The sequence below is a fragment of the Gymnodraco acuticeps genome, unplaced genomic scaffold, assembly GCF_902827175.1.
Source record: "Gymnodraco acuticeps unplaced genomic scaffold, fGymAcu1.1, whole genome shotgun sequence".
NCBI lineage: Eukaryota > Metazoa > Chordata > Actinopteri > Perciformes > Bathydraconidae > Gymnodraco > Gymnodraco acuticeps.
The window spans coordinates 813592-828363 of record NW_022990565.1 but is presented as its reverse complement, the minus strand read 5'-3'; the positions used below and the strand labels follow the sequence as shown (position 1 = coordinate 828363).

General features: G+C 40.3%; 1 protein-coding gene across 1 annotated transcript in view; it reads right to left on the bottom strand.

Moving 5' to 3' along the window:
* deptor (DEP domain containing MTOR-interacting protein) overlaps positions 1–13128 on the bottom strand; it is a 34850-nt gene extending 21722 nt beyond the window's left edge. The window contains 9 exon segments of the mRNA XM_034227772.1: positions 50–68; positions 70–113; positions 116–191; positions 193–229; positions 6951–7080; positions 7513–7603; positions 7605–7698; positions 12404–12493; positions 12721–13128. Of these exon segments, the coding sequence (XP_034083663.1) occupies positions 50–68; positions 70–113; positions 116–191; positions 193–229; positions 6951–7080; positions 7513–7603; positions 7605–7698; positions 12404–12493; positions 12721–12734 (595 nt within the window). The 5' untranslated portion in view covers positions 12735–13128.
* Positions 13129–14772: the final 1644 nt, after the last annotated feature.

Here is a 14772-nt window from a genome sequence, read left to right as displayed (position 1 = left end):
TAGGTTCTTTAAATAGTTAGATAAAACAACAGTTGAGCGTCTTCCTCACCGTGCTGGATGATGCCATGTTTCCAGGAGCCTGCACCCCAGCTGCTCCGCCTCCTCCCTGGCCGCATCTCGCCCTCCTGCAGTAGCCAGTCAATGAACTCAGAGCCCACCAGCGCTCGCTCATACGTGCCGCCTCTCTCCTCCCCTGGTTTGTAACAAGGTGTTTTCTGTGTTCATCAACCTGTGGAGAGAGAAGACGAGAGCACATTTCTGTTACTATAATTGGTTCAGAAGTTAGAGAGATGGGACTGAGACACTGAGTAGAGTGTTGCATTCAAAAGAATGTTATCAATACACTGAGTGATATATTAAACGAACCACTCGCCCCACTGATGGTGGTTTAAAGTTTAGCTTTGTGGGAACTGTGAAAAGTTCACACTCAGCAATTTGAATCCACTTAGGATCTAAGTGCAGTATTGTTGTCTCTTTCAGGCAAATATGTTATAAAACACTACATTTGGGGCCCTAGCTGAGGTCTCCAAAGCAACAGATTGCAGGACATGTACTTTAGTCGTTTTAGTTGTAGATATTCATCTGAAGAAACAAAATGTGAGTTGTCAGAATGCTTCACATTGTTAACAGATATATTCGAGATACTTTAATTTTTAAAAAGGGAATTTCCAGCAGTGAAAGCCCTCCACACCAGCAGCTTTCTCATTTCTCCACTCTGTAATTTGTCTGGTCAAAGAGCACAAAGACTGCGCTGTAACTGTGGGGGTAAGCGCTTCAGCCACATATGTGAATTTTAAAACTAAATTCATGTTATTTCTTGAAGCCTTGTACACGAAAACTATGAATCAACAAACAAAACCAGACATGTACACACATGCCAAGGACATAATCACTAAATATCTTCCTTTAAACACACATTAACACCCTAACACTGAGACCTAAACTCTCCCACAGAATAAACCTGCCAGGCAGCGGTTATAAGAGATGATAAGCTCTCTGTGATACACCTGTACATGTCATAACATGTGCTACCAACTAAATGTACCATCAAATAGACAGAGATACTAAACATGTCGCCTCGTTGGGCTGTGTTTGGCTGCTGGCACAAATACATTCCCACAGTCTGTTTAAACAGCTGTCATTCACTAAACTGTCATTACAACACACCAAACTGTTCAATACAGATAGGTAGATGTCAATTGAAAGATTTGTAATAATACCCAGAACATTTAATGTACTTAAATGATTGAAAACTTAAAGTTATCCTTTTGCCAAGGGATTCAGGTTCCATAGAAGAAACAGTGCTGCCTGCCTAGTTTTCAGAGAATAGAATCATCTCTAAATCTTTATTAGTTAACCGTGGTTGTGACTTTTAGCAAAACAGATAAGCTAGTCAGTAAAGAGATTCAATATATACAAAATTCATAGATGGAGGGTTAAAGGAAATGTAAGACATGCTTATCATACGTGGCAGATTCTGTTAATTTTGGACAGATCAGCCCCTGTTTCAAGTTGTTATACTAAACTAACCTGCTTTGGAACTGGCTTCTTATTTACTGTACAGGCACAAGAGGTAATCTTCTCATCTAACTTACGGCAGGAAAACAAATACGCTTATTTTTGTTTGGCATGGACAAGCCATCAGCTCTATTGTTTATACATTTCCTGGGATGCCAAACATTAATGGCAAAACCTCCAGAGACCAGGACAACAATTTGCACTTTAATGAAGCTGAATGAGGATCCTGATATGTGAAATTGAACTAAATGAATGCTAAATGAAGTGCACCAGTGTGTAAAAATAGAGTGTTTTCTGCCATCCTCTCAGAGAGGTTAATTCAGCAACAACTGATGATCCAAAGCAGCAGGCCTTAAACCAAGGTAAGATAACATCTTCAATAAACCTGGTCCCATGGTGACACTATATTCCTCAAAGTTCACCCCGGGTTGAGGTAAAAATTAGACCTGCAGTTTATATGAATCTAAGAGAAATGGTTTGAGTTGCACACCCAGGAATGCTTTAGTCCTTCACTCATGTAAAGTAAAGATGTTGTTAAGATATCAAGATATGAAAGATGAGGAGCTTTGTTGGAAAACAGCCCAGACTATCAGGCAACATCATCATTTAAATGCTGAAAGAAGTGGACATAATGTTCCATGAGACGTGCCTGAGCACACAATAACCTTTAATCCATTTAAACATGGTAAGTCAACAGATCATGATGTGTTTGCTTAAAGAGATTGTCTCAACGTCCGGTACTTAAAAGTAAACGCAGTGCTTGGGATAATAGCATCTTGGGTGTATGCAGTATACTATGCAAATCATGACACTGTTCATATAAAATGTATCCTGATGACTTAAGGTGGGAAGATGCACACTGCCCTGACTTGGATATGCACTCAGCGTAGTTGCTCAGTCAGCATACCTAACTCAGCTGGAGTTAGGTAGAGGTTGTAGGACCACCACTGACTGCCTGCACTCAGATCCGGTGTTGCATGGTGTTTGGGCAGTGGGCACTGATAGCCATGCCACTACTTTTAGAAATACAAATATGACTTTATAAGTCATTTAAGGGACATGTGAAGGCACTATAAAGTAAATCATAGGGTCACAGGCCGGCAAAAGTTTTAGGGAAAGTCATTCAAACTAAAAATAAAAACACCAGAGCAAAAATCATCTGAACCAGAGGTTGATATACAGTAACCAGTACATGTTTTTTCTCTCTACCTTTAATTATTAAACACTGAACCTGAGTCATTTCTATATATAGATTATTTCTACAGTTAGTACAACTGTTAGTGGAGGTAACCAATTGTGTCTGCCTTTTTTTTAATCAATTAAATGGTTTCGCATTGTGTTTAACAGGAGAGGCCTCGCAGCTCAGTATTATTGAGCATTACTACCAAAGATGCCCTTTAACAAAAGATGACAGATTTAAAGCTGCAGCATATGGTTATGACATGTATACACGTGTTCATGAGCTTGTTTTCAGCTGCATGACACATGACAGCTAAGTGAGTTACTGCAAGTTTTTCTGATACACAAACAGTTTAAAGCACAACATGACCATGAATTTCACTTTCTCATGTCAGAAAATGTTATGTTTTGTACAGTTCTTAATCTCGCTCACAACCTCTAAAAGCTCTAACAGCGACACCTCATGAACAGCAAATACCCGATAACATTACTTGAAGTACTTAACAGGAATTTCCGCACAGATTAGAATTACTTTAAGACAATCTAGTCTAGTTAAAACATTGTTGAAATGCCTTTATGGTAAACCCTTCCTTTGTAAATAACCCTGTATGTGGACCGGATTTCCTGTAATAATCAAAGACATCCCACCAGTTATCATTAAGCCATGGGCAAAGGGTCAGGATCTTTTCTTAAGTGACAGCAATTGATTTAATGAACCACTAGACATTATCAGTTGTAACCTCTGGGATCTTTACAAATAAAATGTTGTGGTTGCTCAGTCTTGGTTTAGCAGAAAGATGGTCACCAATAATCGTTAATTGGCAAAATTCAATTTGCAGTTAATGGGCTAAAACATGCAAAATGGTCCAGAAAGGAATGTGGTGTCTAGGCAATGACAGCGACTAAGACATTTTTCTAGCCTTGTAAAGACACATGAAACTGATACACTGTCTGTCTCTTTCACTCTCGTCACAATCTCTGTCTACGAAAATGTGGATGCCCAGACATAACAATAAAACAGGTGCAGATGACAAGAGCTAAGTCTTGGGCGCTAAGGAGTTGAATATATATATATAATATAACTATATTATATTTTAACAATTATCATTCATGTTCCAGAACAGGTTTTGTAATAGTCAGAAGATTAGGAGTCAAATGTTTTTGATCAAAAGAGGGAAAATGGACCGCTTATTGGATGGTTTGAATCAAAGTTACAAAACTGTCTAATAAAATGTATGTGAAGATAAACACCAAATATCACTATAAGCACATTTACACTAAGGTACATTAACAAAGAAAACAGAGCATTTTCAATGCTTTTCTTCATGCTGTATGACTGATTAACAAGAAAGTTATAATGTTTATGGTAGGCACACAAGTGGTGCTTTTTTATGATTCTTTATGGAAAAACTCAGTTTTACAGATTGGGCAATAAAATCAACTTATGCTCTTTAACAATAAACTGACAGGAAATGCCCCAGTGAGGTAAAGAGAAAACATTCTGGTGTGTGACGCATTGTGTAAGCATGGAGCAGGCCATTCATGCTCAGCGAATCTACCACATCAACATTCCCTAAATAAAATACATCTCTATTCAACCAAAATAAAGGTTACATTCAAGTAAAGATTGTTTGTTTCATTTGACAGTTCAATATGAGCCTGACTATGTTGGGGGTACACACACACACACACACACACACACACACACCCACACACACAACACACACACACACACACAAACCCACACACACCACACACACACACACAAACCACACACACACACACACACACACACACACACACACACACACACACACACACACACACACACACACACACACACACACACACACACACACACCACACACACACACACACACACACACACACACACACACCCACACACACACACACACACACACACACACACACACACACCACACACACACACACACACACACACACACTTTGAAAGGCTTGTCAAACATTGTCGATTCGGGAATGCTGTCAAAACAACTGTTTGAAATGTTTTTCTGAGGTTTGTTTATTGCTGATTGGAACATTGACAGCCCCAGAGATCAATGAGTGTGTGAAAAGTGCTGTTTATTTTTCCAATGGAAGCACTAGATGAATCTGGCTGAGAGGAAGGGTACTTGACGCCACATACTGTATGTTAATCATGTTTAACACCTTAGTGGTGGTGTGTTAGCATGCTAAAATTAACTAATTATCATTAACCACAGAGTACAGCTGGAGATGATGATAATGAAAATAACATCACTTTTGGAACATTAAGTCACTGTACAATCTAAAAAGGTACCAGTCGGACCTTTTTAATAAAATCGGTTATAGTTTTTCTAAAAATAGTGCTGACAAACAGACCAGAATAACTACCTTAAACATAAACCTTCTTGATGGAGATAACTAATATTGACCTGATGATGATGTTTCAGAGAAAGTCAGGGAATCATTCAAAGTTATTACAATTTATTTGGAGGGAAACCATCAATGTGCATCACGGTTGGAATTCAGTTTAGGCTGGAAGAAAAGAAGGTAAAAGACCAACCTACATGACCATTCCTCTAGCCTACTAGCATGGCTCAAAAGAGGTGCTTGCACCAATATACAGACCATAAAAGAAAATGCAATTTTCGAGTATATGGATATGACCTAAAAGCTGAGGCCGACCGACATCTAATAAAGCCTCATTTCTGTTCAAGAGTAAACAATACAACAGGTCTAATAGTTTTGTTTTAGAAGTAATTCTGTTAAATTCTTTGCAAACCAATTCTTAAATAAAGAAAGCATAGAGACTGGGAGATGGTCAGTTTTCTTTGATATGGTTTTTGGAATGTTACTTGTGCAATAACAGTTATCATTAAGCAAGTTTAGTTTGTAAGGAGGCAACCACCAGAGAAAGCTTGAGGGCTGTGTGTGTGTGTGTTTCTGGGCTGTGTGTGTGTGTGTTCTTGCATGTATGTTCTTGTGTGTGTGTGTTGTTATGCGTTGTGTTCTTGCGTGTGTGTTCTTGCGTGTGTATCCTGGGTTGCACCATGGTGATTACATAAACACATAGCTTTGAGAGCTTAAAACGGACAGATGTCTCCCCTTGGACTATTTCTTCCTCTTATGCAACTGCTTTGTGTGTGTGTGTGTGTGTGTGTGTGTGTGTGTGTGTGTGTGTGTGTGTGTTGTTGTGTTTTCTCAGAAAGAAATATGGACAATGTGCCTCTGTTTGTAAGAGAGTGGATGTGTATGTGTTAAGAGAGAGACAGGAATAGTGTTTTCTCATTGTGACAGAGGGTGGCAGGATGTGTTGTACAGGGTAGGGCAGTCAAGCAGTGTTGTGTTGTGTGTGTGTGTGTGTGTGGTTGTGTGTGTGTGTGGTGTGTGTGTGTGTGTGTGTGTGTTACAAAAAAAGGGCTGAACTTATTGGTTTAGTCGTAAGCGCAAAGAGTGTGTGTTTACATCAAAACTGTACAGATGCCAATAAGAGGAGCGGAAACGCACACAGAAAGACTTTGGGGTTACTATAGCAACAATTAGTCATATCATTATTTGAACAACAACATCATGGGTAGAAGAAAGCTGATGATAAACATAAACAGTCCCATTAGTGGTGTCCTCTGCCCTCAGATAAACACATTTCTGCAGTGTCCCTGGACAACTGTAGGACTCATCTCTTGTCAAACTGCTTCTAATATCTTCTGTTTGTTCAATCCCAGCAGGCTTTTATCATGGTTTAGAAAGACAGTTAAGCTCCAAACTATGCGCTCTAATCTAGTAGAATTCAATTTACCAAGACATTTTTCAAAACATTTAAAAGGTAGCGGCATCTTCCGACACACTGGTTCAGCAATTTCATTACTCATTTTTTCATCACATCCTCACCCTTCAACAGATAATCTTCGAGGAGGTTAAAGCATATTTCTGGGAAATATCAGTGCATCAAAGGGAAAATCTAGCTTGGCATCTGTCCAAATAGAGCACACAATCCACCTGGCATTTGGTACTGCTTACAAAGTTGTCGAACACATAAACTAAATGTCCTTGTTTCCAGATGGTATGCTAAGCTAAGCAGACTAGCAGCTTGCTCGATAACGTCATAACATATCATCCATATATAAAAGTGGTGTCAATCTTCTTATCTAATCCATGGCAAGAAAGCTGTTTCATAACATTCCTACAGCTTCATGCTAAACAGGGTGAAAGAGAAATGTCTGTGTCATGTCGTGTTTTGCATATGCTCATACTTCTCATAGATCCTCTGCCCCCTCATGAAGGACTTTTGGCCTCACTGTCCAACGGGAACGTTGCCGTCGTCCTTTCCGGAAGCGATCTAAAACAGCTTCAGGTCTTTGAACTCCCGGTGCTCGTCACACACTGAAACATAAGTGCTTTGAGGGTACAGTCTTAAGGATATAACCAGTGAAGTGTAATTTATGATGGTATAGAAAATAGAAGTTAAAGGGGGTCATGGGAATTTAGATTTGTTGTGTATTGAGCTGTCAATGAAACCTAAACACAGCTTGGATGAGTTAACATTGAATTTGCTCTGCCTAAACTTTAACTAAAGAGGACGCTTTAGTCACTCTTTTGGTCACGTTTTCCACTGCTAGTCAAATGTGAAACAGGTCGTGTGAAACATTATATGAAAGACACAGAGAATCATCGACCTAGAGGCACACGTGATTCGCCAGGAAGTGTAAAGCAAGACAAAAAGAGAATGACAGAGAAACCCTAGTTGTTACAGAAATTAGAAACAACAATAGAAGTGAATTTACCACACAAGATTAACCCCTCACTCAGCCTCACCGTGGTGAATGATGCTCTGGTCCAAAAAGCTTCTGCATAATCGTGATAGCCGTTTTGTCTCGGTCGGAGAGGCCTCCTTGTGTTCGATCAGGCCAATCGATGAGCTCTTTGGCCACAAAGCAGTTTGGGTAAGTTCGCAGGTGGTGCCGCCGATCCTTGATCACCTTCACCTCGTGGAGCCTCAGCCTGAGGAGAAAATTAATTAGTGAGAATTCTTCTGCTACACGTTTGAATCTCATCAGCAAAATACATTGCCCTTTTAAAATGATTGATTTGATTTCAATAGCATTAACAAAACTTCCTGGTTGATTATATGAATGAGATCAAGATGTGCCCTTTAGAGCGATACTGTATATGGGGCCCTTTTCTTTTTATTCTTCAATGTAAGAAGTAATTACCCTTTACCTCTCTTTGGAAAGACAGTCTATTTTACTTCTATGGAAAGTCTAATAAGGGCTCCATACATTTCCCTGCGGACTTCGAGATGTTTTTTGTTTTATTAGAAAAGTTACTTTTACTCTTTTTTTTAACGTTTATATTTTATTAAACATTACACACAAGACAAAAAACACACGGACAAGGACATGGCTCACACACATCACAAGTAGGACAGGACATAACATGAAGGGTGGGAGGCAGGGGGATTACAGTGTCAGTTACATTTGATGTGTGCATATGGTGTTGTATTTATACATGATTTGCTTTATAATATAGGTATACTTCATTGTTTAATAGGTAGATAAATAGATAAATAGTCAAAAAATAAATACATATATATGCACACATATGTACATATACACACACACATCTCTTTCTCTTATGATTAATTCACCTATTCATCCATTTCCCATTTAATTTCACTTCTTTCATTATTATTACCGTTATTTTTCTGTTTTTCATAGCTCATTTCTCTTTATTTATATTTATTTATTAATATATATTATTATATTATTGTTGGCAGCCGAGATGGTTTGAGTCCAGGAAAGCCCTTATCTTATCCCAAAGCCTGTTGTCTGGCTTAACCAAATATAACAGGGAGAAAGCAGCTTCTTCCATACTTAAGATGTTTAGGAAGTCCTCCAGCCATCTATTTAAATTGAAGCAGTTGGGCTTTCTGACTTTCCAGTTCATAAGAACGAGGCTTTTAGTTGAAAGGCACGCTAGGGCTATACGTTTACTTGCAAATGTTGATGTTATGCCATTGAGCAGGGATCCCAGCAAGCATGTAGCTGGAGTTAAGAGTATCTCTATGTTCAGGAGCCGGACAGGAACAAAAACAATGTAAAAGGGCACCCACTTCCGCACAACCATGCCAGCATAGGCCCGAGAGTGTTTGATCCATTTTTTTAGTCTACAGGGTGTGATGTATGCTCTGTGAAGGATTTTTAACTGTATTACTCTAAACCGGACACACTTGGAGACTGATGTTGAGTTTGACCAGATTCTGTCCCACTCAACTGGGGTAAGGGTGATGCCTAAGTCCTGCTCCCATCTTTTCTGTGACTGCAGATTAGTATTGGCGGTTGAGGTGAGGAGAAGTTTATATATACCTGAAATCATTCCTTTCTTGTTTGCAAGTCTTTTTAGGTTCATATCAAGGTGTTCATGACAACCTATCTTTATACCTTTTGATGTTAAGTTTTTAATATTTTATTCTAATTGCATATAGGAGAGGAAGAGGGATTTGTTCAGATTAAAAATGTTCCATCAACACTGTGAACGGAGTAATGATAATGTTTTTTACTATTTGCCCAATGGGTTGTATAAGTACTTTTACTCTCTAATAACATTGCCTCCTGACAAAGTAAATATTCTTAATTCACTTTTCACCTATTTATTTATATACAACCATTTTTATATATTTTCAATATTCATACACACTACAAATAACAGTAGCATTATCATCTTTAATACAAAGGTTATTTTTTGTTGTCAGTTAAAAGGAAAAAGACTATAATTCTACATCCAATACAACATTTACCAAAAAAATAGAATGAAAGTAATGACAAAAGTGTCAAGGTCTTAAAGTTGGCTGTCATTCTACTAGAAAATAAGTGTATATTCAAACAATATCTTGTATATTTATACAAATATTGTATACAAGGGGAAAATATTTACCTAAGAACAAACTGAACATTCATACAAGGTCAAATCTATATTTATATGTTACTAGACAGAGCAAACCACTCCACTAGGCTCAAGGTGAAAGCATGGCATTCAAACACCGGCTGCTGGAATTTATATTGTCACTATTTGCATGGAGACATGATAACCCTCTACTGCCTCTACAGATGGCCTAGATGCAGGTTTCACATCATCAAGCGGACCTCTTCCTGACCCTGATTATTGTGAAACAGCCCACCACAGCCTTTAGCTGAGCTTCCTGCAGCTAGCTAGCCCCCCTCCATGCTGAGTCTGTGTGCAGCTGGCGAGCATCTCTTCGGATTAGCAGTGACAGCCTGGTCCAATCCTGCACTGAGACCCACAAACAACATCAGCTGAACAGATTTCACTTCCAATCGGGTCCAGCATCATCCTTTCCTCCTCCTCCACTTTTAAGTTATGTCTTAATTAGAGCTGGAAGCAATATCATTCATGTAGATTTTTGGTTACACAATGCTCATTGTGGAAGGTTTTCTCGCTGTGTTGGTCACTCTCTGTTATAGAACTTCCTAAATGTGTGGTGTGGATAAAAAAATGAGAAGCGACAGAGTTCCTGAATGAATCTCTGGCTCCCAGTATGACCATGATGAGGCCCCAGGCTGCAAACATTCACAAAGCCTTTTTTTCTATCACAGTCATCCTAGCGCAACAAACGGTCTATTCACAGCGATGAACTGGTCACAAGCCTTACTACAGCAGCTGTGTGTCTGTGGGTCATGGTTTCTGTCTTTCTGTCTGTTTCAACGCAGTGCCTGAAACAGATCTGCACTACATTACAAGCAGTTGCTATGATGGTCACACAAATCACAAATGTGTGATAAGAGGTTACAAAACAGACAGCATGCTCTTATCAGTACCAGGAACTAACACTTTTCTATAAACTTGTAATAAAATGATCAAACAAAAGGTATGGCTTATGTTCACTCCTAGCTTTTGTACGAGCTGTGTCTTATTTAATGTCAAATTGTATTTTAATGAACTCTACAGTTCACAAAATGTAACGACTGTAACTTTCTTAGTCCTTGGTCTGATATAACAATTTAGACCAAAGGATAACATAAAAGCAGTGATTCATGGTGAATCGATGAGGAAGAGCATCAATGATTAAACTTTCCAGTCAGTATTTGTCCTGGAGACTGTAACTACAAACAAAATCAATGAAAGACTATAGAAAGGCCTAGCAAAAATAACTTTAAATGCTCACAACTAAAATGAAACATACTGATGTTAAGGAGGTATATTTACCATGTTCACTTACTTTAACAAACCCAAAGTACAGCCGAGGCTTATGGAAGAATTATTGTTTTGCAGCCGTGTTGTCCAAAAAACAAATCATAGAAATATTAAAAAAGGGACGGACATTAAAATAACCATTTCTTATTACTTTAAGAGAACACAGAAACTATTACAATTCATCCTGAGCGGGGCATGCAAGTTCTACCAAGTTTCATTTGCCATCAATCCAATAGTTGTTGGAATATTTGGAGAAAGGAACAGGAGTTTTTAAATCCCCATCGCTAGAGTCATGCAAGCAGCATGACTAAGAAAGCTCTTGGACTGCAATGTCTGCACAAAAGGCAGAAAAACTGAGATTTAGAGACACAGAGTGAGACCCGAATGTCACATCCTTGAGCCCTTTCCCCCAGAACAGCAGTTTCTCAATGGCAAAGGACTCTGGCATAGCGAGCCCGCCCTACCCATAGTTCACTGACAGAGGCCCCACTGCCAGCTGGCAGCCTCAGTATACAGCTGTGCCAGGGACACTAACACAAGCACACACAGTACATGATGACACCCAGAAAACATAAACCAATGCTAAGAGAATTCAATAAAGAAATATCCAGGCACAAACTATTAATCTCTTGAGGTGTTGACTGGTGTTACTTTTTATGGTCCTTCAGAACAGCGGGTACTTCTTCAGAGACAGCCAAAGCTCTAACAGTGTATCCCACCCAGCTGGAAAGCACTATTTAGTGCCGTATTTTCCTCATAGTTTAGCCGTGGGCTGAAATTCCAGGCATTGGTGCGATGCTTTACCTACTGAGCCTCTATTCATTCGCGGAAGCATGAGCCAGAGAATGCCACTGGGGTTTTGGAGCCTTTCTTTGAGTACAGTAGGTTAAAGGGTGCCAAAAGTATGTCAACAACTCTGCCAAGGTTAGCCATACAATTCCCTGATAGGAATGGGAAGGGCATGATAATGATTAGTAGGATGGTCATTCCATGTGCAGCTCAAAGGTGCATTTTATTACTGAAGCAATCTAAATGAGTCATGTGTTCAGTCCTGTATAAAGCAAAACAATATCTTTAAGAATGCCTCAGGCTGAAATGTGCACGTCACAGTAGGAGCAGCATGTACACAGGAAGGGGTGCATGTGTGGACGACTTTGTCTGCCTGTATATCCTGCGGTGGACCTGCCTCTAGTGCCAGTTTGCAGTGAGGGGGAGCAACATGCTTGATGATTGACCTACTGTCAAACATGCTAACACCACCCCACTTTGTCCAGACAGTTCCTTGTTCAACCAAATCTCAGCCACACAAATATACACCATTGAGGACTAACTAAACAATGATTGTTTACTTACAGGATGTATTTATTAGTAGCTACTCAGTCATGGTTGTAAATGAAGTGGTCAGTTTTGCAGATGACCCTGCTTCCACTGAATGTGTGCCCTACAAACACACGCAGGGTCCGCCTGATTCCTGCCCCGGGTCACACCGACCTACCTCAGCTGTTCTCCGGTGACGAGCACCTCGGCGAGCCGCTCCAGCTCTGCAGCCTTCTTCTGCATGTTGTTCCCTATGCCGTCCATCTCTCTGCAAACACAAGAGACACAGACCCACGGTGTTTTTGTGGCCAAAGGCCTCCTACAAAGGCATCATGCTGCACTTGGAAATGCATGTGTATTTCACAAAAGTGTGCACCAGGGTCTTTCTAGCTTACAAACATACAGAAAGGGGAACGAATGGGAAAAAACAAAGGCACGAAGGCGGTGATGATTTTAAAGAATAAACAATGCGCTGACATCTTGGTTTTTGCTTACCCTTCAAGCACCATTGAGAGTGAAACGGAGGGTCAATCAATAATATTCCTTTGATGAATGAGGAGGACAATTATTCCATTCGAGGAAACATGCAACAATGCAGGCAGTCAGAAGTCACAGCCCAGCCCTCCGTGTGCCAGCAGCAGCTCCATAGGTCCACTTTTAATTACTCGAAAACCTCCAACACCTTCGAATATCCGCGCGCACAGTAACGCGTGCATGCATGCCGCGAGCCCTTTATGAATCCCTCTTTTTGTTGGTGCTATTTGTATGCAGCGCTTGTATAAAACACAGAGAAGCGTTTCTGTGAACGTTGGCTCGGTTTGTTTGTCAATGACACACCACACGAGATGCATGCACGTTTTTCTCCACGGCGCAGCAGCCAGGCCCATCCACAATGCCCCCGCATTGGGCGTACTCTGATGGCGTCATTGGGGGAGTCACCCGGAGGGGCGGGGTTACAGAGATGTGGGTGCGCTCGATTCTCGCTCGGTCCTGGGAAGAAAATAAAGGGTTTGATTGATTGATTGAAAAGTTTATTAACAGCTTGTATATTGGGTACAGTACAGTACAGCTCAAAACATACAATTGTTAAGGGGATGCAGACCAGAGAAATACTTTCGTCTTGTTTACATCAGGGTCCCCCATTTCCAATTCATCATATCTAAGACATATAAGACATATTTGACATACAGATGGCTTATTTACAATTTACATACAGGTGGTTTTTTACATACAGATTGCTTATTTACAATTTTCATTTTAGATTTCGTTCTAATACATCCTAACCGGACATTTAAGACATACCAAGTCTACAGATATACAGTTATTAACAGAGTCTAAAATGCGAGTATATACATAGATGGGGGGGGGGGGAAGCTGTCCATTGTACGACAGGTTGAGATTTGTACCATTACCGGCGCCAGTTTTGCAATGCTCTCCCCCGAAGGTGCTCTTTAAGAGAGGTTTTGAAGGTACGTATAGTTTTACTTTTCTTTACAGTTGTGGGAAGAGCGTTCCACCTTGATGTGGCATAATTGCGAAACGTGTATTCCCCCTTTTTTGTGCCAAATCTGGGTTTCACATGATTTGTGGAGCTCCCTCTGGTGTTATGATCATGGTATTCCTTGACCTTTGGGAATAATTTTGACATGTACATGGGTACCATAGAGGTGTAGTGGATCTTGTAGACCAGGCCCATTGCAAGTAGCTGTACTCTGTCGTCTACTCTAAGCCATCCTAGGTTGTCAAAGTGGGCAGAGGTGAGGTGGGTTCTAGATGAAAGGTCAAGCAGTAGTCTGACCAGTTTATTTTGCGATGTTTGAATTTTTATTTTTAGCGCCTTGGAGGTGCTATGGGTACCATGACGTGCAAGCATAGTCATAGTACCCTTGAATGAGTGCTCCTGCCAGAGTTTTCAAGGTGTTTTTGATCCGGTATAGGAATCTAGTTCTTTGATTGACTTGTTTTATTACATTGGATGCCATTTTGTCACAGGAGAGGTTTGCCTCAAGAATAGATCCTAGGTATGTAATTTCCTTCTTACTTGTGACAATAATGTCACCCACTGCAACTGAGAAGTCGTCGGATTTGCTGAGATTATGTTTCGAACCGAAGAGAATGGACTCTGTTTTACCCAGGTGTAATGATAATTTATTATCGGCGAGCCAGGTGCAGATTCTGCCGAGCCCGGAGCTGAGTTTTTTTTTAACCTGCAATCTGCTCCTGTCAGAGACCAGCAGGGCTGAGTCGTCCGCGAACAAGGGTAAGGGTGGGTTGGACCAGTGGCGTAACTATCGACGATGCAGCCGGTGCAACGCACCGGGGCCCAGAGCCGGCCAGGGGCCCATGCAAAACAAATACAAAATATTTGTTAAATATATTTGTTTTGGGCCCCAATGGCATTGATTGGTTCACGCAGTCTTCAAAAGTAACCAAGCAACCTAAATACATTTTAAATGTGTCTGTCCAATGACCGTGCTCCCTGTCATGTCATGTGAACCATTTAATCAACCTGTACTGTACTGTAGCTAGCAGCAGCAAGTTCGGTAG